The sequence below is a fragment of the Miniopterus schreibersii genome, assembly GCF_964146895.1.
Source record: "Miniopterus schreibersii genome assembly, chromosome: 7".
NCBI classification, from domain to species: Eukaryota; Metazoa; Chordata; class Mammalia; order Chiroptera; family Miniopteridae; genus Miniopterus; species Miniopterus schreibersii.
The window spans coordinates 32,799,224-32,824,185 of NC_138108.1; the positions used below are offsets into that span (position 1 = coordinate 32,799,224).

At 40.5% G+C, this 24,962-nt stretch overlaps 1 protein-coding gene across 2 annotated transcripts in view; it reads right to left on the reverse strand.

Moving 5' to 3' along the window:
• Window positions 1-16,056, reverse strand: part of ITGAV (integrin subunit alpha V) — a 75,436-nt gene extending 59,380 nt beyond the window's left edge. The window contains exons 1-2 of one of the 2 annotated variants that reach the window (XM_081142670.1): window positions 15,646-16,056; window positions 6,975-7,105 (exon numbers count right to left, since the gene is read on the reverse strand). In XM_081142670.1, coding sequence (XP_080998796.1) covers window positions 6,975-7,105; window positions 15,646-15,830 — 316 coding nt within the window. In that variant the 5' untranslated portion in view covers window positions 15,831-16,056. The remainder of the gene's footprint in view (window positions 1-6,974; window positions 7,106-15,645) is intronic. The other variant, XM_081142671.1, reaches the window with a different exon arrangement.
• Window positions 16,057-24,962: the final 8,906 nt, after the last annotated feature.

Below are 24,962 nucleotides of genomic sequence, written 5' to 3' on the forward strand. Positions count from 1 at the left end.
AATCATGCCCCGGGTAGAAAGAAAAGCACACTAAGAGTATTCACCTTTCTTTTTTAAGAGCTAAGAAACTAAGTGCTACACTACCTTAAAATAAAAATCCAGACTTTCTTTCTCAGCCCCTGCCACGTGTCTTAATGCATGTAACCGGCCTCAGTGAAAAGGCCTTCTAATAAAGTACACACTGTCTAACATCCAGGTACATCTTGGGCAAAGTAAAATTAGGCCATGAATTATTAATCAGTAATAGATACACATTGTACTGATAATGGATGCTTTCTATTACCTGGTTTTCCAATCAAAAAGATAAAAAGGCATCCTATGAGTCCCTTTTTTTTTCCCTTTTGAAGGACCCTAGGCTGTAATTCCCTATACAAGTTCATAATCCATCACTTCTTAGTTGTGAGATAAGAGGCCTGCCTTGATTTTCAAAGGCACATGACTTAGACCCAGCCAGTCAAATACTCCCATAAAAGCTTTGAGTCTCTAGCAAGTGATGCAGAGAGGGAGGGATGGGAATTATTCTCATGATGTTGACCCTCAGTTAGCAATACCAGTTCCAGCAGCAGTAAACCCAGCACTAATGGTTCCTCTCTCTGTTTGCTTCTCTTGGTTCCTGCCCATTTTTCAGAAAACTAGTGTTACCAATACACTTCCAGTAAATTCCTGTTTAGCAAAATTTAGCCGGGGTCTATTTTTATTGCTTTTCATAGAGAACCCAACACCTGTACAGAATAGACACATACGCAATCACTCATACGTCATACAATGGTGAGCAGAAATAAATTGTTCCCTGCTTTGAAGAGCTTACAATCTAGTCAGGAAAACAAACATATTATAAGATAAGCAGAAAAAAAAGAAAACCAACATAAACTGCAGCTTAATGAAGAAAAAGAGCTGTACTCAGTGCACTGAGACTGCCTGCAGAGCAGAAGCTGACTTAAAAGAGGAGGGGAATGGGAAAGGACTCTTCATAATATTTAACGAAAACTATTTAGAAGAACCTTACTATAAAAATTTTTATTGTGATTCTGGAGCTAGCTGAGGTTTGTTCTTTTTACAGGAAGGGATAGTCACTATTCTGTGTTTTTCTAAAGAGAAACAGCCCAAGAAACAAATGAGCCAAAAGTCTTTCACACAGTTACAAACTTCAAATGTTGGCCCAACAACCATCGGAGGGCTTCTCGTGGCTCAACTAAACTTTCAGACTCACAAACCTCCAAGGCCACCCGTGGCACCAGCCTATTTAAAGGATGTAGGACAGAACCAGACATACTCCCTTGATAAGAGTCCTTATGTGAACTTCCCCAAGCAGCAGGACACACAGCTGTCCAGAGCTCTTCTCTTTGCCTCCCCAGATGACAGCTCAGATATGAATAAACATGATCTGGTGGGTAGGGAAGCTACCCTAGTTCAAAGCCTCACTGCCCCACTGGGATGGCATCTCTTGCAGTGATTCTATAGCTATAGCCTTCAGGGCTCCTGCAAAGAACATGCCAGTGATAAGTCACTGTACTCGGGGAACCCCGAAGCTATAGCATCCTCATCAGGTACTTATCCTCTATTTACAGTTTCCCCCAATCTAAATGCAATTTACCAACCAAAAGCCACTTTGGGCATAAGCAATATTATCTAGTTGCTTAGCCACTCATGGCCCAGTAAAATAGAACAAGAAACTTAACGGAAGAACAAATTGGCATGTAGAATAGGAAAGGCTTTTAAGGCTTTTAATAACCATTTCCCAACAGCCAACTTGATAATATACAATTGTAATATCCACAGGGGTGCGCAAAAGTAGGTTAAGGCTGTAATACTAATAAGTAACACAATATTAATAAATAATAATACAAGAATAAACTCTGTTTCACATACTCACAACTGTAAACCTACTTTTGCCCAGCCCTGTATTAGGTAGGTTGCACTGTGCTGGAGTAACAAGCATCCCCAAAACCTATTAGTCAAAAATAACAAAAGATTATTTTGTACATATACATTGTGGGGATAAGAGTCTATGCTTCCTGTCTTCCGCTCTCTGCGACCTAGGCCAATAGAGGCTCTATCACTTAAACTATCACTATTCAGAATAATGACCCAACTATTAAACCCTTCTGTCCACAAACGACATCCTTCTGCTCAAGTTTTATTGGCTAGGAAAAGCCACATGGGCATACCTAAATTCAAGGGCTTTCCCAGAGGTTTTAGAAATATGATATGGATGAATAGCTGCAATATCTATTATATCATAAATCAGAGCTAATTTAAATAAAATAATTTTATAAATTTTACTTCCCAAATTAGAAGAATGGAAACATTTAAGTCTCTTCTGAACTCAGAAACACAACAAAGTAAAGTAGACAAACCAACTCATTTCAACTCTTCTTGATCACCCCAGGAATGTGGAAAGATAGGTAATTTTCCCAAAATAATACTGGAAAAATGACAGAGCCTACATTTGAACCCAAGTCTGTCTGGCTCCAAGGCCTATTTCCTTGTCATGGCATCACCATGTAGAGCAGACATGGAGCGAGGGAAGAAAGGAGAGGCCAAGGGCAAACTCCACGAGCATGAAGAAGGTGAGGCGGAATAGGGGGACAGGACAGCTCCCAAAGAGCGGCAGAGACTTCAAATAAGGAAGGAATGGTCAGTGGGGAGAGCTGGAAAGGGATTCAAGAGGGTGGGGGATAAGCAGCGTCCGCTGACCGAGTTCAACTGGCGCCTCCGCCGGGACGGGCGAGGCAGCTGCCAGACTGAAGCGGGTGAGCAGGGAAACGAAGGGAGGCACCACACTGAACATTCTGGACGTGAAGGGGGGAGAGAGGAAGATGACTAAGAGAACACGCATGTTCAAGGGAAAGCGGTTTTGATTAGTTTTTCAGGTAGGAAAAACTGAAGCACGTTTGAAAGTTTGTTTTCTTTTTAAAAAGGAAAAGGGCAAGACAAAGGCAGGGTCCGAGAAGGAAGGAAGTTATAATTGTATAAGACAGCTTATATTTACTGGGTGGAAGTCTTAACAATATAAAACAGCTTATATTTACCGATCCACTGCAAAAGGCCTGTCCCTGGACTAAGCAGGCGACATGTCTTAACGGATACATAAAGCCCCTCGTTCAGCCTAAGGCATGCCTCTGGAGCAGGTCTGCTGAGGACCACTGACTCGGAGATGGCAGCAACCTGGCAGCAGTAACCTGGGCAAGTAAACGGCAGGGCTGAGGTCTGAGCCCCAGGCAGTGGCCTCCAGAAACCACACTTATCCATCCACTCAGCTACCGTCAAGGCTGAGATAAGGGAAAGAACTAGAGGAAAGCCACTGTCTCTTGAGATAATCAAAAAGATAAAAGAGAGCGGAGCAGGGGAGATGTTTCTGTGTTTGGCCCAGGATGGGGTGATGGCTCCTAGGGGCAGAGGTGTGAAGGAAGTTCAGGAGGATGCTCTAAGTTTTAAGCATTTCTTCCATAAAGTCAGGACTCAGTCTGATGGTGCTGTTTCTAAATAGACATTTTCAAGACTAGATTACTGAAATCTATATTGTCCTCTGTTTTAAAATTCAGACACTATATGGATAAAAATCCTAATGTGAGAAAGTGAAGTCTTAATTTGTATATTCTTTTCATAAGAGAAGTCTCAGAAGTTATACAAAATAATAAAGGAACTATCATAAGCAAGGACCTAAGAGAACAAAACGAAAAATACATTATTGTACATGTATAACTAATGGACGTTAGTTATTTCTTCACTATAGGAAAAGCTTCTACGATTAATTAGTTTTTTCATTTATCCATTTATTGGGCACCAACTTGTACCAGGCACCGGACATCATTCTACGCTCAGAGGTTTCGACATTTAAAGTAATGAGAAGACGACATTTAAGTAATTCTCAAAGGTGCTGGTGGAGGGAACATACATTTGAGGAAACAATGGTCCAGGCAGAGGAAACCACCCAGGCAAAGGTGAGGTGGAAATGCGCCTACTGTTTACAAGCCACTGCAAAGAAACCGGGGGAATCTAGAAGAGAGTGAAGGAGGGGAGAACAGGAGGTGAAGGTAAAGGGAGAACGAGTGGACTGGGATGCTCGGAGTTCCCTCAGCGACTACGGACAGCAGGGAAGGTATGCGTAGGATCTGAGCTGAAGTGTCATGATCTGAGTATTTTGAAAGCCTCACTCCGGCTGCTGTAGGAACAGTCAGGGGGTATCCAGGGCGGAAATGGAAAGAACAGCGAGGGGTGTGGACTCGCCAGCTGCCCCTCGGGTCTCCTGTCTGCGGTTGTCCGGCCTGACCTTCGCCCAGGATGCTGACAGTATGTATGACCTCACGCACTGCCCTGCCCACGGGCTGCCGGCTGGACTCAGCCAGCGGGGAGCAGGTACAGAGGATGGAAAGGAGGAAGGAGTGAGGTCAGGGTTTTGTTTCCCGCGCTCCTCCCTTCCGGCCCCCTGGGCTGGCCACTGCTCTCCGATGGAAGCCACAGCCCCTGTCGCTCGGCTCTCTCCCCTTGCCCTCTGCCTGGCTGCTGGCAGCGGCTCCCTTCCGCGCAGGCACTACTGATCCGCGAGGCCCTGCACAATCCTTTGTGAATAGTCCTTTTACTAAAAAGCTCCTGAAACTACCCCAATTTAAGGGTGCCACCTCTTTCCTGGCAGCACGCTTACTAAGTCAGGAGGCTGGGGCAATAGTCCAGGTGAGGGAACAGGGAGGCTCAGACCAGGATGTTAGCAGCGGAACAGCGAGAAGCAGATTTTTAACTTGTTGACAAATCTAATGTCAAGCATGAGCCCAGATTTTGGCCTAAACCACCAAAAGGATGCAGTGTTGTCAACTGATTCATTTTTTTAAATTCACAAATCAATAAAAAGTATGTGCAAATATCAGGAAAAGAAGTAGTATGGCTTACAAATTCAAACTGCTTAGTCTTACAGTTAATTAAAGGAATGCAAATTAATGACAACATGAAACAGCATAATGTAACTTAATATATATTAGATACATATATAAGATACAATAATACTGTAACAATATAAAATTGACAAAGACTTAAAAATATGGTGATAATTGGTATTGGCATGGGCATCAGAAAACATAATTGGAAGGGTGTAAACCTTTGTGAAGAATAATTTGCAATCTATCAAAACTTTAATATACATATATTTTGATCTAAAATTCCCCTGCTAGATAGGGCTTTATCCTATACACATACTCACTCATATTCACACAAATACCAGTTATAAGATTTTAACTATAGCAGTGTTTATAGTAACAATAGACTGGGAACAACCTAAGTGTCCATCAATAAGAAATACACATGAAATAAACTGGGCTACACATACAATACTATCAGTCACTTACAATGAGGTTAATTAATAAATATCGGTATGGAAAGATACACAAGAGATTTATATTGTCAGGTATGGGGTAGGAGTCGGGGGAGTCAGAGGCCTAACAGTATATTTAGTATATTCCTATTTGTGAGTTGCCTTTTTTCATAGGAGTAAGAAAATTCTAGAAGGAACAAAAAAATTGTTTAAAGTGATCGCCTTTGAGCAGGCTGATGTAAGAAAGTTCTGTTTTTCATTGTATACACTTACGTACTGCTTGAAATTTTTTCTACCAAGTGCATTTTTTTCAATAAACAAAACACTATTTAAAGCCAAATTTCAAAAAAGACCAGTAATAAATTATCTTGCACTGCAAAAAAACCTATGGCGTTGAAATCAGAAACATAGTTCAAACTATCAAAACTGAACTACAGTTTCATCTTATTAGTCATCAATTTTTTTAGAAGATACAAATTCCCTGACGCATAATATTCTACATCACATGTCTTTCTCCATTTCAGGTAAACCTGAGCCTATTTACACACTCTTGGGGTTTTCCAAATGTTAACCATACATAGAAAAAACAGGGTTCAAATGGAAAAAAACAAACACGTGACCTGATTCCTATGAGTTGGTTTAATGACTGACACTCATTTTGGCACTGATCATGATCTCAAATGGAACAAACAGTCCACATCATTATTCCTGTTTCACTGACACTATAATTCCCAGAATGAATATATTTTAGAACTAGCAGGAAGTAACAATATGGAAAAAAAGCATTAATCTTCTTCAGGCTTATCTTAAAATATTCTATCAAAGCCAACAAACCAGAATCATAAAAAAACAAACAACAACTATAAAACTATTGCACCTAAAGAATGTCACTGTTTCTTTAAGTCTTCTTCTCTAAGCTTTCAAAAATATACCTAAATATACCAATACAAATGCATACAGGGTCATATATATATGTAAATATATATACACACACATATAATTTCACCAATACAAATGTAAAACTTAAGTTATTTCTCATTTTCCTTATGCTATTTTCCTCCTTACTATTACAACCCTGACACTAAAATTTGTCCCTGTAGATAAAATTCTAATGTTATCAGAACCATAACACATAATTTTCCCAATAAATTTTGGATAAGAATTTTTAAAAAGTCAACCACATCTACTGAAATGCAAATAATTCCTTAACTGGTTTTGGTAGCTCGACCCCAGGCTTAGATAGATGCATGATCAGAGAGTTGATTTTCTACAATTGTTAGTAAGTCGTGCTTCGATTCTGCCAATAGAGAAAGGACAGAAAACCTTGCTGTACCTATGAGTTCCCTCTTCTCAGAAGAGGTGCAAAAACATTGCAATAGATTTTCCCCAGATATCTGCAGACGGACATTATCAGTTTAAAGTCAAAGACATCCAAAGCAGTGGAAATGCAATGTATTTTTTAAATGCTTTTATATGCCACAAAATTGTAGGGGGGGAAAAATCATATGATAAATCATTTGTCTTTATATAATTTTCTGTGGAGATCTGAAGTGCTGACATTATTTTATTAAATTTTTACATTTAACTTAAAGCAAGTACTTTCAAAAATTAATACTTTAAGAAAATCAAATCACAAATTTGAAGAAGGGGCCACAGCATCAACATTTACCTGTTGCATCAAATTCAATTGGCTGGCATCTGCGGTGAGAAGACCAATCACACTTGAGGACTTGCCCTCCTTCTACAATCCCAGGCTGGGTAGTATTTGCTTTGGGTGCTCCCACCAGAAGAAACATCCTGCTAAAATAGAAAAGAGAAGATTTTAAAAATGGCTCAAAGCATAAACAATATCTTATGATTTAGGAACAGGAATCATTTTTTTTATATTATCCACAAATATATATATTTTTTAACTATTCACTGAGGTCATAACATTCTTTATTCATCTGGAGCTCTCTTACATACACACATTACTCAATACAGTTTATTCATCCTAAGAACATATTATAAGGCAACCACAGGATTACAGATCATTTAAAAATTTATGCTGGTCAAATTTAAATAAGTCGTTATTATATGTCAATTATATTTCATTACAGCTGTTAAAAATGTGCCCTGGCTAGAGTCATGGATTTGTTTTGATTTTTGGGGTGTGTGTGTATAGTCTGCTATACATTTTCTATATCCTGAATGAATTTTTTTTTTAATTATTCCAAATAAATAATTCTGAATTATGGTAGTTCTAAATATTATCATTTTTCCATTTGTAAAGCTTGCTTGTTTTATAACTACTGTACTTCAATTCTTTCAAAAAAATAGTGACTAACAAATTTCTTCTCACAAAATTAATCTGATCAATGCCTGGTCAAAGAACAGGATGACTATTCAATTTCTTAAAAATTCTCGGAAGTAATCAGGAGTCAAACTTTTAAGTAAAAGAGATCTTGTCTTTAGTTCTTTACTACTGTGGAGGAAAAAAGGGGCTTTACAATAATTTGACAAGTCCAGTGACCAAAGGCACAGTGCCTTCACAGGATGATCTATTCATAAATTCTCAACTGGGCAGGTGATGGTGACAGGCACGCCCCAGTCAGATAACTTCTTTAGTAAAAGGTTTATCTGTCCCTTAAGCAAGCCCTGTCCATTGCTTTTGGGCATCTAGGATAACACCCTTGAAATGTCCCCTTTCAGACACTTTGGAATGCAAACCACTCTCAAGAGAGCACATAATCTTTTTAACTACCTTGTAATCCAATCCCTGCCTTGCTTTCTCCCACCTACAAGTAATCTTCTTTATTTCCCTACTAATTTAAAATGCATAAAAAGAGCTGCAAACTGCCATTCTAGGAAGTATTTTACTCAGTCTGTTGAGATCTTGCTTCCAGGTATATGCTCTGTTTGGCTCAAGTAAATATTTATAAAAATTCTCTACAGGTTTGGATGTTCTTAGCTGGGCAATCTTAAACATGAAATGCATTCATTTTAACTTTTTTGTTGCTGCTACTGTTGTTTCATAAGTAAAAAAAGAGATAAAGAACCTCTATTTATATAAAATTTCACCCCTCCCATTCCACCCTCCTCAGCAAATGCACATTTTAACTTTTGCTTGTCAATGTCAATTTCTTTTCCTATGGGTGGTATCTGCCAGGTCATGTTTAGAGCGCTAAAGAGCTGGCTGCATGAACTGCGGCTGCATTATGAAAATCCTGCTCTCTGACATTCATCTGGAACTCCACACTCAAAATAGACAAAACTCCCAACTAAACCACACCCTGTTTAATAAAGCTTTATGCAGTCATATTTGGCCTTAGTAAAACACCAATGCTGGCACTCTCTCATCACAGACAAACGACTGGGTAAGAAATCAACTTAGTTTTCATTCAGAACCTTCCATTAAAAAAATCAGACTATGAATAGAGCCCTCACCCCTCCCTCCTGCTTTCCTACAGCATAGCTCGGTAAGAGCTTAATTTTGTATATTAGTAAGAAAAATTTTATTTCAACAGGGAAATAACGTACCACAAAACTTCCCCTCTTCATGTGAAGTGAGTTATTTTTGAGTGCATGATGGGGGAAAAGAACATTTTGGACAAGTGTAAAAAGGAGGGACATTCCTGCAATAGGCCTAATAAACGTGATACAAGCACAGGTATGCCTATGACTTCAGTGTTGTGGATAATGGCCACGTTCCCAGAGGTCAGGGCAGGAGAGACGGTTCTCAGAATATGCCTAAAAACCTACAGGCAAAATTCATTTCTGGACTGTCATCACATACCAGGTTACACAACCTTTTACAATTTTTTATCAAAGCTATTCTTCCCAGTTTACAATAAATTACTTCCTTGAATGAAGAGGACTCTAATTCATCTTTGTACCTGCCACATAATAAGCACTCTAGAAAAGTTTTTTAAACTGACAGCTGAGTAGCAAGTAAATTTGATAGCTATAGGTGTCAAACTTAAAATAGCCATATATAAATAAGCCATTTCCACCATCCCCAACACCTCCACAATATGAAGAAATGGTCTTCTAATAAACAATCAATTATTTAAGTTATTAGTGAAGTTTTTTATTTTGGGTTTCAGATACTTTCTTTACTTGGCACTGTAAGTCAGAGAGGGCTGGGAAGTTATTAGGGGACTGAGTTCTGAATGAAAATTGCAGCCTGAGTTCCTTGGATAAGACCAAGAACAAGGCTGCTTTTCATCAGACCATTTGCACATTATAGGCATGAAATGATGGTAATTAGATGTACTAATATGGGTGTTCATCAAGTTTCCTAAGCATACCTTCATGAGCAGTCTTGCACACTGGTGAAATACTACAGAAATGCTAGAATAACAGAAAAGGAATGTGTGAGCACTGTCAGCTCCTAAATGCTAGGTTAATGGGGCAAAAGAAGCTGAGGAATAAAGTTCTTTGTCTAAAATGTCAACATGTTATTTAAGTAACTTTTAAGAGTATTACAGAAAGTTTTTAAAAGAGAAAAATGGAGAGATGGAGAAAGTAAAATTACCTCAGACAAATGTTAAAGTCTTAAGAGGGAGCTGTGTAGAGAAAAATTAAATGTTTGTATAGAACAAAGGACATAGGATGGTAAAAGAAGCTGAGAAAATGAAGGACTATCAAAACAACGCAAATTACAGAGAACAAAAGCCCATTAATGTGTTGGGAGGGTGAATCTTATGTCATGTGTTTTTTGACACAGTAACAAAAAAAGCCTGTTAATGAAACACTTTATAGGAAATTAAATAATTGTCACTTGAAGTTCATCCAAGAATATCTAATGAGTGTCTACAACAGTTTAATTAGGGTAACAGAAGCGACAGACCAGAAAAAAATGTTTGCAATACAAGGAGCATTGTCTAAGGGACACAGTTTGGGACTAAAAGTTACAATCATGATATAAATCAATTGAGAAAGTCATTTTAAATCTCTGAGTCTCAGTTTCCTACAATGCCAGCTGTAATTAACTACAAAATAAATGTTCAGAATGTGGTTAGTAGCTAAAAGCACATTAGAATATCTGAAAGCATCATAAAAACACAAGATGATGGCATCAAAATTGAAGTAATGATTAATAAAATACTCCCTAATAAAATAGGAAATATAAAAGTTAAAATCTAGTTTTAAAAGGGCTTTACTTTCCTTGGTTTTCTAGAAGGGCCATTCATTAACTCAAGTGCAAAATCTCAAGGAGAAAAGAAGAAGAAGGGTAGGAAATAGCGGGCTTGCAACATTTCCTGACAATGGAGAGGGGAGAGATACACAGGGTTAATTGTGGCTGACAGAGATTTTACGGATTAGCAGTAAAATCTGGAGCTCAGCCATTTAGCCGGCAACTCTCTCCCCACAGACTCCATCCCCTCCAAAAAGTCTGCCCAAGAACATTATTAGGATCCCCATGCTCACCATTCTTTTTATTTTTTTTTATTTAAATATATCTTTATTGATCTCAGAGAGAGGAAAGGAGAGGGAGAGATAGAGGTAGAAACATCAATGATGAGAGAGTCATTGATCAGCTAGCCCGCAACCCGGGCACGTGCCCTGACCGGGAATCGAACCCCGATCGCCGGGAGGTCGAGGCTCAACCACTGAGCCACGTCCGGCCGGGCACCATTCTTTTTAAATGACTTGAGACATTTCCATTAAATGACTTCAGAACTAAGGTGTTCGCACAGGAGCAGGATGTTAATATCAGGCCCTGAAATTCTAAAAGATAAAGGGCAGAGTGTGTGCTTGGGGTTGGGGGCGGGTAGGAAGGGGGGAGGGAGGGAAGGAAGAAGGGAAAGAGGGAGGGGCAGAATGCTGGCGGGAAGAGAGGGAAGGACACACAGACAGGAGGATCGGAGACACCAACCAGGAGGATGCCCTTGGGTGCACTTCCTACTCAAAGTGTTACTTTAAGGGCAGCTGCTTCAGGGAATGTGACCTTGACTACCAGGGAGAGGCAACCAGCCAAACAATGACAAGTACATTTTTTAAACCCTCCAAATGAACTAAGTTATTTGGCTTTTTTCAGCACTGACTTCTCTCTCCAAGGTAAAGCATGTTTATTATATTTGGCTGACTCTGGGTTGACCAATGAGCTTTCACCAAAAGGAACTTCTGAAAAATTATCATATACTTTATAGACAGAAGTGTGTTTAAGATTTTATAACTGAATATTATTTCAGAGTTATTTGCTTTTCACTTAAAAAATGCTACAGAACCAACATGTTTATGATGTAAAAAAGATGCAGTAACTATAAATTCTATACATTTTCCCTTCTATTGTATAATGTCCCATAAACCTTGGGCGTTAATAAGGAGTAACCAACATAGGATTTAATTTCTAATAAGGCTATAGTATATGTATGTATACTGTTTATGGCAAGAAAGAAGAACCAATATAGCCAGAGCCACACTGAAGTTCATGAATATGAGCTGGCACCATTTTTTGAGTTGTGAAGGTGGTTACAACGATGAGGGGATGGGTTATGAACTTTTAAAAGTACATGCAGATTGGGGCAGACTGAAAGGGGCCTTCACCCAGATGAAGCAGTTTGGACTAACCCTCTGGCCCTGATAGCACTGTTGAGGAAATTTTAGCAGCCAAATACCAGGATCAGAAAGATGCTTCAGAAAGATGAAACTATGAGAAACATGTAAGGTGTTTTGCAGATTTCAGGGCCACATGGTGGGCAAAGAGATGAGGACCTGAGTGCCATGGACCACACTTCCAATGACTGGGCTGAAATAAGAAGGTGGAAGCAGAAGTGGAAAGCAAAGCTGGAAGCAAGAAGCATTAATAAGGAAGAATTTCTAGGACTTTCTGCCTAGTGACTAATCACTGACTAATATTAGGGGAGTGCAATTATAGAAACAAAGAAAAATAGAAAATGACAGGGAGGAATATAAAATTATTTCCCAGGCAACAGAGAAAATGATGGCATCATTAATAGAAACAAAGGGGTAACTGACATTTCTTGGTGAAAAAGGTTCATTTTTAGCCAGACTGAGGTAAGGCAGGTTAGTCAAGAAGGGATCCACAGGTTGTTGAAATACGAAGTCAGAGCTCTACTTTTGGATCTAAGATGCAGCCAGGGCAGCAGTTTTAATGTGAAAGTTCTCTAGGTGTTGCAAACAGGAAGTTAGGATTGAGAACTACTAAATATTCTGCAGGACCTTCTGTGATCAGGGCGAACGCACACACACTTTGCCTTTGGGATCACAGATACACGAAGTAACTGTAAATAAGGCTCCATTAGTGTTTAATAGGGAAAAAGACAAGAGTTCTAACCCAGTGTTCCTCATCACAGCATTATTCAAAAATAAATATATATATACTGAAAAATGTAATACAACATAGTTGAAGAAGAAATAAAAAAATTGTTCAATTATTTTCTTCTTAAAATTTTAAAATTTGAATATAAAAATTAAATGGAATTTGAATTCCATACCATGTCCTTTTAATCACACTTTGCCCCCTACCCCACGCACTAACCCATTCAAACAACTAAAGCCTGCAAGCTCTTCTGGCCTCAGTTTCCTCATCTGGAAGAATGAGTTTATCTGCTTCCCTACTTCCCCTGGTGGTTTGTGCCATCGAGTGAAATGAGATACCATGAGTAAAAATGCTTTGTAAATTACAAAATAGGTTAACCAATGTAAGATATAATTATTATAACTAAGCCTAGGATGCAATTTTTAATTTCTCCAATTATCCTCCACAAGAAAAGCATGACTTTACTTCTTGGCCTGTATATGATCTTTAAATTTTATGTAAGCCTGGCAATATGATCACCATAAATTAATGCATACAGAGAAAACATATGAAATGCTTCTTTTTTACTTTACATAATTTTTAAATCACTATTTTTGTGACTTTTCACTTCATACCTAAAACTCATTTCTGGAGGATTTTCTTAAGTCACCTTAACATTTTTGACGAGTGCTTTTTTCTTCCTTTTCTTTAATAATCATTGATTCATTAGTTTTCATAACAATATGGAAATAATTCAAAAACAATTTTCTAAGGCAAGAAAAATTAGATACAAAACAATTCTACAGCTTGCCAGAGGTACTTAGACACCTACAGAAACTGGAAGCATGTGGAGACTTTATTACTGTTGCTTCCTCATTAGTCCAGGTATTCTTCCTTCCGAAGAAAGGAATCTTAAACACTTATTTAATTATGTAGATTTTTTTTCCCTTTAGAAGTTTATGATCACGCCAAACAACTACAATGCAGCAGGTAGTATTATAAATGGCAGCCCCTCTACCTTGGACTCCAATGCTTGCTACATTTTAAAGTGTCTTTTTACAAAATTAAGCATAATTTTGCATTACTCTTCATTAAATCTGAAAAGCTCAGAAAGTAGAAACTCGTTTATATATACTTTGTTTAAAAAAAAAATCTCAAAGTTGATTTCTATTTTTTAAGTTAGGCTATACCTAGCGCTAACTAGCCTATCAGTAAACAAAGTCACTGATGACGATTTCAAAACATTATATGAAACCAAACCAACTTCAATTTTACCTTACCCTTGAAGGCCCACGTGGGAGGTCACATAAACCTGTGAGGTCATAGTATAGTCAGCAACCACAATGACTCATCAGAGATTAGTCATCCAGCCTCCCAACCAAAAACAGTAAATATCTCATGCCAATAGCTCAATATTACTGCGATTCCCAGGGTAAAAACCACTTAAAGTTTATCATCTTGTCAGTATCTTTACACTACTAAACTCAAAGGGTTGCCAGAGAATTATGAGCAACATTTGCAAAATACTCCATCAATTCTGAAGTATATAAGTGCTAACTCTTGCTAAGTACTAACTCTGGACAAAAGACAATATACTTTCAGAATTATTAGAATTTCTGTACAAATTAAATCTAAAAGAGCATCCTTGGGCACAACTAAAATCCTCTGTACCATAAAGACATATAATTAAAAACATCTGAAAACAAACAAAAATTTAAATGACAGAGAAATAAGGCTGACAAAATAATTAAATCAAAGAGAAGGTAGTAGTAAATGTTGCCTAAAGTTAATAATTACTTTGATAATTTTGGAAAATCTATGCTCATCTCATAGAAAGCACTGAAGCTGGAAACAACAAATGAAACCGAGTTCACTACATAAAACAATGTCTAGCTTCCACTAACTGCTTCCAACCTATTTACTGCTGCAATAGCTGCCACCAAAGTGAGTGACATTAAGCAACATCCAGAAAGACTATGAAAACAAACTCTGCTGAATGTCCTAACAGTCATGGAAAAATATTTAGATCATCTCCAAATTAGGCATGTATAAACTGCAAAAATGGTCCTATCTAAATACAGATGATCAAAATGATCATCCCTCTACCCCCAAAAACAGTACTTTAAAACGTTAAAAATAGAGAGAGAGAAATGAAAATATGTTACAATTTCTAAGAGCTTAGAAAGAACACTAAGGACAGGTCTCCCTCCTGAAAACAAGATTTAAACACCAAAACACATTCAGTGAACATTTATTAAATCACTATTTCTAATGCTAACACGGGGCTGGGGTGGTGAGAATGATGTCAGCGTTCAGCAAAGTCAAAGACAACTCTTAGTCCAATAATGCCAATAAGTTTGTTACAAATCCTGAGGGTCTTTGCACGCGAAACCTTGGCAATCTGAAAACATAACTGGTCTCTCCGGCGCTGCAGTATATTCAGATGACCCGTAGCGAGTGAGCAGCCAGCAGACACCCTTGTTCTTTCCGAACAATGACCTGAATAACGAATCACTATAAAAAGAACAGATGACACATTCAATTCATCTGTTCCCTCTCGAACATGCAAAGGTCTGACATGCCAGAGACGGGGCCGTGAGTTTACCGGGACAGTGTGGTCGCAGAGCCATCAGAATGTCTGGAAAGGAGTCACTGAGGAGAAAGGAGTCGGTCTGAGAGTCGGGTGGGGGAGGGCTTGTTCAGGGAGGACGCGGAGCACGGAGTGTGTCCCGGAGGCAGGGGCGGCCGGGAAGCGGCGCGGTCCCGGGGAGGAGGTTCGGGGATGAGCGGACCGCATCCCGGGGCTTTTGTGGACCCCCCCTCCCCGGCTTTAGGCGCACGTCCGCTTCAAAGATTCCTCCCTAGCGAGGAGCGGAGGGAACTGGACGGTGGGTGCCACGGCCGGTCGCTCCCCAAATGTTTCATCCACCCAGAACTTTAGGCAGCCCGAGGGGCGGAGGGCGGAGGGAGGGAGGACGGACAGACAGGCCGGCGGACTCCCGCCCGCCTCGCCAAGATCTCCCCCTCCGGGGAAGCGCAGGGTGGGCGCGCGGTGGGGGAGGGGGCCTCTCCCGTTCCAAGCGCGGACACTTACGAGGACGCGCTGGGCACGAAGAAATCCACAGCGAAGCCGAAGTAACTGCCCTCGGGGCCGGAGTACTCGGCGGGACTGTCCACGTCGAGGTTGAAGGCGCCGCAGAGGGGCAGCAGGACCAGGGGCAGGAAGAGCAGGAGGCGGCGGGGGCGCAGGCAGAGCCGCCGCCGCGGTGGAGAAGCCATCGCTGAAGCGCGCGCAGGGCACCGAGCCCGGAGCCGCCGCCACCCGCCCGGAGCGCACGGTGCCCGCGGCCCGCCGCCTGCGCGCGCGGAGACTCGCGGGCCTCTAGCCTCGCGGCGCGTCCCGGAGCGCGCGCGGGCCGCGGGAGGGCTGAGCGCCGGGGCAGCTGCGGGGAGAGCGGGCGCGGGGCCGGGGCGCAGCGCGGAGGCCCCTCACCTCGCTGCGGCCGGGGACTGCGGGGGTGAGCGCCGCACCCCCAGCCCGAGCGGAGCGGCGGGGGAGGAGGCAGAGGGGGTGGAGCCCGGCGGGAGGCCGAGCCGGGCGGGAGGAAGTGGAGGAGGAGAGTCGCGCTCCGGGGCGAGCCGACTGCACTTCCTTGAGCGCCGGCGCCTCCGGTCGGGCAGCGGGCGCCCCGCGCGGAGGCCCAGACCCTCCGAGTCCCCGCGGGCCGCCGCGCTCCGGGTGCCCAGGCCCGCCCGCGTCCCCCGGGGCGCCGGGGCCGCCCCTCGTCCCCGACGGCCGGGAACTCCGTGCGACTTTTATTTTAAAACGAGGAGAGCTCTGTCCGCTTCTCGTGTTCCTGCTACGTAAAGCCTAGCAGGCTCTCTCGAGTGAAACTCCATAATTAGTGGCCGTCTTCCTCCCCACTCAGCCCCACACACGAACACTGAGCGTAATGATAAACTTGCAGAACGCCAGCACAGCCTCCTTCGGGCGAGCTGGCGCAAGCCAGCTTCAGGGGTCCCCGAAAGGGCTGGCAAGGCAGCGCGGGGATCGTGTGAAATCACATCAGACCAGTCAGAACCTTGCTCCTAGTTCATTAGCTGAACTCGTATGGTTGGTTATGCTCGTTGATTTAGGGCATTTGGGTAGAAACATAATTTTAGAGTAAGGGAAACGATTATGCACCCCTTTCTTATTAAATAAGGCCCCCTGGGCTTGCTTGCTGATAGTGGGCACACCATGCCCAGGGACTGAGAGACTTCCTCCAGGTCAGGAACCTTGACCTTTTTCTTTTTTTTTATATTTTTTATTTATTTATATATTTACTTATTTATTTGCTTATTTATTTTTATTTTTGTTTAAAATATTACAGATGTCCCTTTTTCTCCCCAATGACCCGTTCCACCCCGTCCCACCCCTGCCCCAGTCCCTCTCCCCACCATTGTCTGTGTCCTTGGGTTGTGCATACCTGCCTATAAATTCCTTGGTTACTCTCTCCCCCTCCACCCATTCGCCTTCCTCCATCCCTCTGACATTCGTCAGTCTGATCCATGCTTCCATGTCATTGAATCTATTCTGTTCATCAGTTTATTAAGTTCTTTAGATTCCACATATAAGCGAGATCATGTGATGTTTGTCTTTCTCTCCCTGGCTTATTTCGCTTAGCATAATATTCTCCAGGTCCATCCATACTGTCCCAGAGGGTATGAGATCCTTCTTCCTTACAGCTGATAGTATTCCATGGTGTAAATATCCCACAGCTTTTTTATCCACTCATCTACTGATGGGCACTTGGGCTGTTTCCAGATCTTAGCTACTGTGAATTGAGCTGCTATGAACATAGGGGTGTATATATTCTTTCTGCTTGGTGCTTCAGGTTTCTTAGGATATATTCCTAGAAGTGGGATCACTGGGTCAAATGGCAGTTCCATATTTAACTTTTTGAGGAGTCTCCATACTGTTTTCCATAGTGTCTGCACCAGTCTGCATTCCCACCAGCAGTGCACCAGGGTTCCCCTTTCTCCACACCCTCGCCAGCACATGTTTGTTCATTTGTTGATGGAGCCCTTCTGACAGGTGTGAAGTGATACCTCATTGTGGTTTTAATTTGCATCTCTCTGATGATTAGCGACGTTGAGCATTTTCTCATATGTCTCTTGGCCATCCGTATGTCCTCTTTGGAGAAGTATCTATTCAGGTCCTTTGCCCATTTTTTAATTGAGTTATTTGTCTTCCTCTTGCTGAGACCTTTTTCTTTATAGTCCCAAATCCAATGAATGAACATGAAATGATGAGTAAAGTTGCCCAGAGAAGTGACTTTTCCATATCACTCACTAAATAATTTGGTGAACAAGAGGCTTCGGTCAGGATGGCAGAGCAGGTAAACGTGGTACTGGCATCATCCCACACCAATCAAAATTTCCAAGAAACTATAGAACCATCATTCAGAACACTTGAAACCTAGCTGAACAGAAGTCTTATAACTAATGTTATACAGAAGCCATGCAGAGTCTGGTAGGAGGGGGACAGAAGAGGAACCCAGCTGGTCCCATGCCCACCCGCGTGGCAGTTAAATATCGGGAGGAGCAAGGGACCTCAGAGCCAAGGTCTCAACCCCATGCTGGGCGCTCCAACCCAGGGTTCCAGTGCCAGGAAGGGAATTCCCCATAACTTCTGGTTGTGAAAACCAGCAAAGATTGTGGCTGAGTAAGACAGGGAGCTTCTGGAGTCCCAGGTCTTCCTCTTAAGGGCCTCTGCACAGACTTGCTTGGACTCGCTCACTCTGAGCTCAGAAGGTGCCAGGAACATATAGGGAAGAACTGAATTTTCTGGCAAGAGACTAGAGGGCAGCCTTCTCACAGACAAAAGTGCTGGCAGAAGCCACTGTTCCTTTGGTGAGCCCTCCTCTTCCAGGCACAGGCTGGCACCACATCTGAGTCTCCATCAACCTCACTAACACTATTCCCCCTGCCCTGATGATTCCCTGAGAACTGTCCCACCCAATATGAGGTCCCACCCAAGCTGCTTCTGGTAGCTTGTCCATACAAATGGTAGGTCTTGGCTCATGCCACTGACTTTCCTAAATTCTCTAAAAACTTCACAGACCCCAAACAAGCGACATCTGGCCTGAGTGTATACCTTTTGCTAAATGACCCCAGGCCCGGTACTAGATCTTTGTTTACACCTTGCCTTTCCTGGGCACCTCCAAGCACAGCACAAGTAGCAGTCATCTGCTGATCACCTTGCAGCTCTTGCTGGGTGGCCCTAGGCAGAGCGCAGGCAGCAGCTGACCTTGGCCTGTACCTCCCAGGAGGCCTCAGAGCCAGCACACCAGGTGGCCAGCTTCAGACTATGCCAGAGCATCACATTTCCATGAGCAACACACTCAAGTGGTGGACTCAACTTGTATCAGAGCCCCACTGAAACAAGTTCTGCTCCATGGGGTCAGTCTCTGAACAGCAGCTCCTTCACTGTAGTCGAGGCTTGTTCTAGTAGCTGATCGGCCTGTAGGTCAGTCCATCCCATTGATATGCAAATAGCAATCAAAACTCAGCTACAACAGGAGGGTACCCACAGCCTATATGGGGGAAGCACCTAAAGCACCTACTTAGGTTACTGGGGAGTCTGTGCCACTGGGCCCTACAGCACCCTTACTATATAAGATCACCCTAACAAGACTGGGAAACAGCAGATATCCCTATTACATAGTAATGCATACAGACAGGCAGCCAAAATGGGAAGATAAATAAACATGTCCCAAATGAAAAAACAGGAGAAATCTCCAGAAAAAGAACTACATGCAAGGGAGACAGGCAAACTACCTGATACAGAGTTTAAAACAATGGTTATAAGAATGCCTAAGAAACTAGTGACAACTTCAACAGCATAAAAAAAGGCATAGAAATAAAAAATGAACCAATCAGAAATGAACAACATATTACTGGGCTTCAAGAGCAAGTTAGATGAAGCACAGAGCCAAATCAGCAACTTGGAAGACAAGGTAGCAGAAAACACCCAATCAGAGCATCAAAAAGAAAAAAGAATTTTAAAAAATGAGGGTAGCATAAGGGATCTTGGGACAACATCAAGCATAACAACATCCACATCATAGGGGTAACACAAGAAGGTGAGAGAGAGAAAGGAATTGAGAACCTATTTTAAGAAATAAGGACTGAAAACTTCCCTAACCTGTTGTAGGAAATAGACATACAAGTCCAGGAAGCACAGAGAGTCCCAAAAAGGAGGAACCCAAAGATGCCCACACCAAGATACATCATAATTAAAATGCCAAAGGTTAAAGACAAATAGAGACTCTTAAAAGCAGCAAGAGAAAAGCAGTTATATACAAGGGAGCTACCATAAGATAATCAGCTGATTTCTCAACAGAAACTTTGCAGGCCAGAAGGGGTTGGCATGAAATATTCAAATTGATAAAAAGCAAGGACCACCTGTAACCAAGATTACTCTACCAGCAAAGCCATAATTTAAAATCGAAGAACAGATAAGAGCTTCTGAGACAAGAAAAAGCTAAAGAAGTTCACCACCACCAAACCAGTATTACAAACAATGTTAAAGGGTCTTCTTTAACAAGAAGAAGAAGAAAAAAAGATCATAAATATGAATAATAAAATTGTGATAAATACATATCTATCAACAATTAATTTAAGTGCTAATGGATTAAATATTTCAATGAAAAGACATAGGATGGCTCAATGGGTAAGAAAACAAAACTCTTACATATGCTGTCTACAAAAGACTCCTTTCAGATAGGACACACACACAATGAAAGTAAAGGAATATTAAAATATATTTTATGAAAATGGAGGGAAAAAAGCTGGGGTAGCAATACTTATACCAGACAAAACAGACTTTAAAACAAAGGCTATAACATGAGAGGAAGAAGGACCCAGCAATTGCATTTCTGGGTATTTATCCGAGGAAACCCAAAACAATAAATCAAAAAGACATATGCATCTATATGTTCACTGTGGCATTATTTACAATAGCCAAGACACGGAATCAACTTAAGTGTCCACCAATAGATGAATGGGTAAAGAAGAAGCGGTGCATAGATACAATGGAATATGAGTCAGCCATAAAAAAGAATGAAATCATGCCATCTGCAACGACACGGATGGACCTAGAGGGTATTGTGCTGCGTGAAATAAATCAGACAGAGAAAGGCAAGTGCTATATGATTTCACTTATATGTGGAATCTAAAAAACAAACAAGTAGAATAGAAATAGACTCATAGATACAGAATGAATGTCTGAATAAAAACATTTTATTTTTTATACCGGGCGTGACTCAGCGGTTGAGCATCGACCTAGGATCCAGGCAATTGGGGTTTGATTCCCAGTCAGGGCACATGCCAGGGCTGCGGGCTCAATCCCCAGTCGGGGGCGTGCAGGAGGCAGCCGATCAATGGCTCTCTCATCATTGATGTTTCCATCTCTCTCTCTCCCTTTCCTTTCCCCTCTCTGAAATCAATAAAGACATATTAAAAAAAAAAAGCAATTGTCAACCTAGCTGGTTTGGCTCAGTGCTTAGAGCGTAGCCCCACGGACCAAAGGGTCTCGGGTTCAATGCCCCGTCAAGGGCTCGTACCTTAGCTGCAGGTTCAATCCCTGCCCCTAATCGGAGCGAGTGCAGGGGACAACCAATCTATATGTCTCTCTCACAGTGATGTTTTCCTCCCTCTCTCTCTCCCCACAACTCCTTCCTCCCCTCCTCTCTCTCTAAAAAAATCAATGGAAGGAATAATAAATTGAACACATGAAGGTAATAATAACTATTCTTGTGCGAATGAATGACTGTACTCTTCAAGAAGTAGAAAAGCTCAGGAATATCTAGTAGATTCACTGCATAACTGGCAAAGAAGTAGGATTAAACTACTAGCTTCATCTAGAACAGTGTTTCGAAGATAGTGTAGCTGGTTTTCATTCCCTTTTGCAGTTGGGGAAGAGGGTTTGGGGTTTTTGAGGGAGATAAAAATTAATCACCAAAAGCAAGGAAGGTCCTATTCCCCCGGACTTCTCTGCATCTCATTGTGAAAAAGCACTGTGCTCTCAAGAAGGCTTTTTTTACTTCAGGGACATGCCTGGTGGCTTTCAGGAGTTTCCGTCAAGTGGATAACATGAGAATGTAAAAGGGAAATTATGTCTACTGTTCCGTTTAAGTTAACTAAAGATTATAGCATATTCTTACATTGTAACTACTAAAAGATTTCATTTGTTTTAAAAGCTTAAAGTGTTAATGTGTGCTCTGATGTGTGTTAAGAAATCAGATTTCCTTGCACAGAGCTTATGCCACAAGAAAAATCTATGCTTGGAAGAGGCTAAGGCCGTCTAAGTTATTATTCTATCACTGAAAAGTCAAATGAGAGGCTTAGATATAGAAAGCAAAAGATTTGTGGCATATTCAGAATTAGCAAACACATTTAAACATGTAATACATCAAGAAAAAGTAGAATTTTTAAAAAATCACTGTTTTATTTGTGTCATGAGTCATAAGACAAGTCATGTGGCATAATTTAAAATGTTTCTGGCACTTGATAGGTGATTGCTAATACTTTCCTCCTACTAATTACTGTGCATAAATGTAGCCTTGCTATAACTGGAGATTATAAACTAAACCTCCTAACTCTTTTTTTCTTCAGAATTATGATCAATGTAAACACTCATAACTGAAAGATCTTTAAAAACTATAGTCTACAAAGTTACATATATATTTATATTTTTCCTTGGGAAAATATGGCAAGAAAATGTGTCATTAATGACAAAACACACTATTAATATAATACATATGTGTGTGTATAGTTCCTGAAATTTTTTCCTTAGATACACACTTTAATCCTATGGCTTAGTAATATGTCGTTTAAATGATTATTGCAATATTTTCTTTAGTAATAAAAATAATCCCCATGCCTCAAAAAGACATAGTTTGACATATGTCTATAAAAAACAATTTTCAAGAGCAATTATAATATCAAAAACATAAGATGATCCTATAATATCATTATATATACTAGTGAATATTATTAGTTAAGTTACAAAACTTAGGACACATTATATTAGTATGCACTTTTTCATGCCCTATTGTATAAGGAGCTATGAAAATCTGATTTTTAACACAAATAAAACATGAATTTATTCAAATGCCTATTGCAGTATGTTTCCACTTACAGGAATACTCAACTGGTCTTATTAAAGAATATGTTAATCGTTCATTTATTTATCAAATATTTATTACATCCCCTCTACATGCTCAACACTAACTGGGGCTTGAATTACCAATAGAAATCAGACATGATCCCTGTCAAAAAACTAGTTTAATTAGACAAATAAATAAAATTGGCTAACATTTATTAAGGGACATATTTTACTATGTGCTAAGTACTCTATAAAAATGCTTCATAACAGTACAATTACTACTGCATGTGGGTCATTTTACCCATTTAAGTGTGGTGATGTTAAAATATGCTCCCTTCAAGAGGTGGTGCCTCATTCCCCACGCCTTGAGCATGAGCTGGATTTCCTGAATTGCTTTTAATGAATAGAAGAAAGAGAAAGTATCATACAACGTTGTTGATAGGTCATAAAAGGCATCATGGCCTCCTTTTGCTCTCTCTCCATGGGAAGCCATCTGCCGTGTGGTAAGATCATACAAGCTGCCCCATGGAGAGGCCAAGGTGAGGACCTGAGGCCTCCTTCCAACAGCATGTGAGTCAGCTTCAAAGTGAATCAATCCTTCGGCCCAGTCAGGTCTTCATCCAACCTCAGGGAGACCCTGAGCCAGAAATTACCCATCTCAGCTGCTCTTCAATTACTGACTCACAGAAACGATGAGATTATAACTTTGAGCCAATACATTTAGGGGATAATTTGTTATTTTGCAATAAATAATTAATACAGTAAGCTTAGAGAAGTTATGTAATTTGCCGAGGTCAGAGAGCTAGGAACTGTTAGAGATGTTCCAGCCAGTCTACTCTAGCTAGAGTGACCATACAATTTATTGTCCAACTGGGTCACTTTAAAAAGTAATAGGGATACTGACAATAATGATATTGGTACAACAAGCTATGCACTGGAATTTTCTAGGGCAAACAGACATAGGATCACTCTAATTACAGCCTATGCTCTTTGCTGCTACACAAGTCTGTTTCCTATGGAAATAAGTATATACAATGTGACCAGTTCAACAACGGAAGTACAGCACAGGCAAGGGATAAAAGTCTGGGTTTCTGATAACTATGGACCCATCATTCCTGTCGTGGACTATAAACTTGTAGACTATATTATCTGAGGGAAAAATATACCTTTATCTTTGTTTAAGCACATATTACTAAGGTTTTCAGTTATACCTTAACTCAACTAATTCTAATACATCCACCTTAATTCTTCAAACAATAGATTTAAATTTTGAGTACCAAACATGTGTATTTTTGCCCTATTCTGATAGAAATTGTTCTAGCTATATTGCCACTCTTCCTCCTTTCTTAAGTAGCTAAAACAGAAGCATTATCTGACAGAAGGTTATCATATATTTACTGAAAGCAGAGTCTGTTCACTTTTTAATACCTTACAGAGTTTTATATGTCCTAGAAAGCTCATTCAGTTGTTAGTATTGATAAAGGAAGTATGAATTTAGTTTTTGTCAGCAGTACTCTTTTAGATGGATTGGTGCCTTCACCAATTTTGTCCCTTTTAAATGATTCATTTAGGGGTTTTTCTAAACTCTCTAGTCTTACTTCCTCTAAAAACTTGGGAGACTAATTAAAGATTCCCACCTTTCAGTCATTATGGAGAAATGACAGGGAATTTTCATGAAATGTTAAATATCTGGATTTAATAGGAAATGATTACATTCACTAAGGGGTTAGAGACAGAGCTCTTAATCACATAATTGCATTAGGTTTAGCTCATAGAAACATAAAAGAATTAAATAAAAGGTTTGGTGCATATTCAGCATTTTTGTGAAGCATAAAGTTATTTCTACAGTTAGTTTTTTTTTCATTTGAGTTTTGAAAAAATTACTATTATGGAGATGGTTATATTAATTAATGCCCTTCTTTAGGCATATGTGAGATTCTTTAAGAAACTGAGTTAACTTTTTAATTCTATTTCAGGTTAGTTGTTCTACTTTAGTTTATAATATCTTTATCATTGTTAAACTGTTACTATAATAAAATGTTCCCTATAGAGAATAAATTTTTCCACATATCTAAACAACCTAGGATAAACATATGGAAGAAAACTTCAAGGATAGCCTAACAATTATGTCTGACCCAAAACCAATAGGCAATGACACTCCTTAAAAATAATTCAAGCCTGGTTGGCGTGGCTCAGCGGTTGAGCATTGACCTTTGATCCAGGAGATCCCGGTTCAGTTCCCGGTCAGCGCACATGCC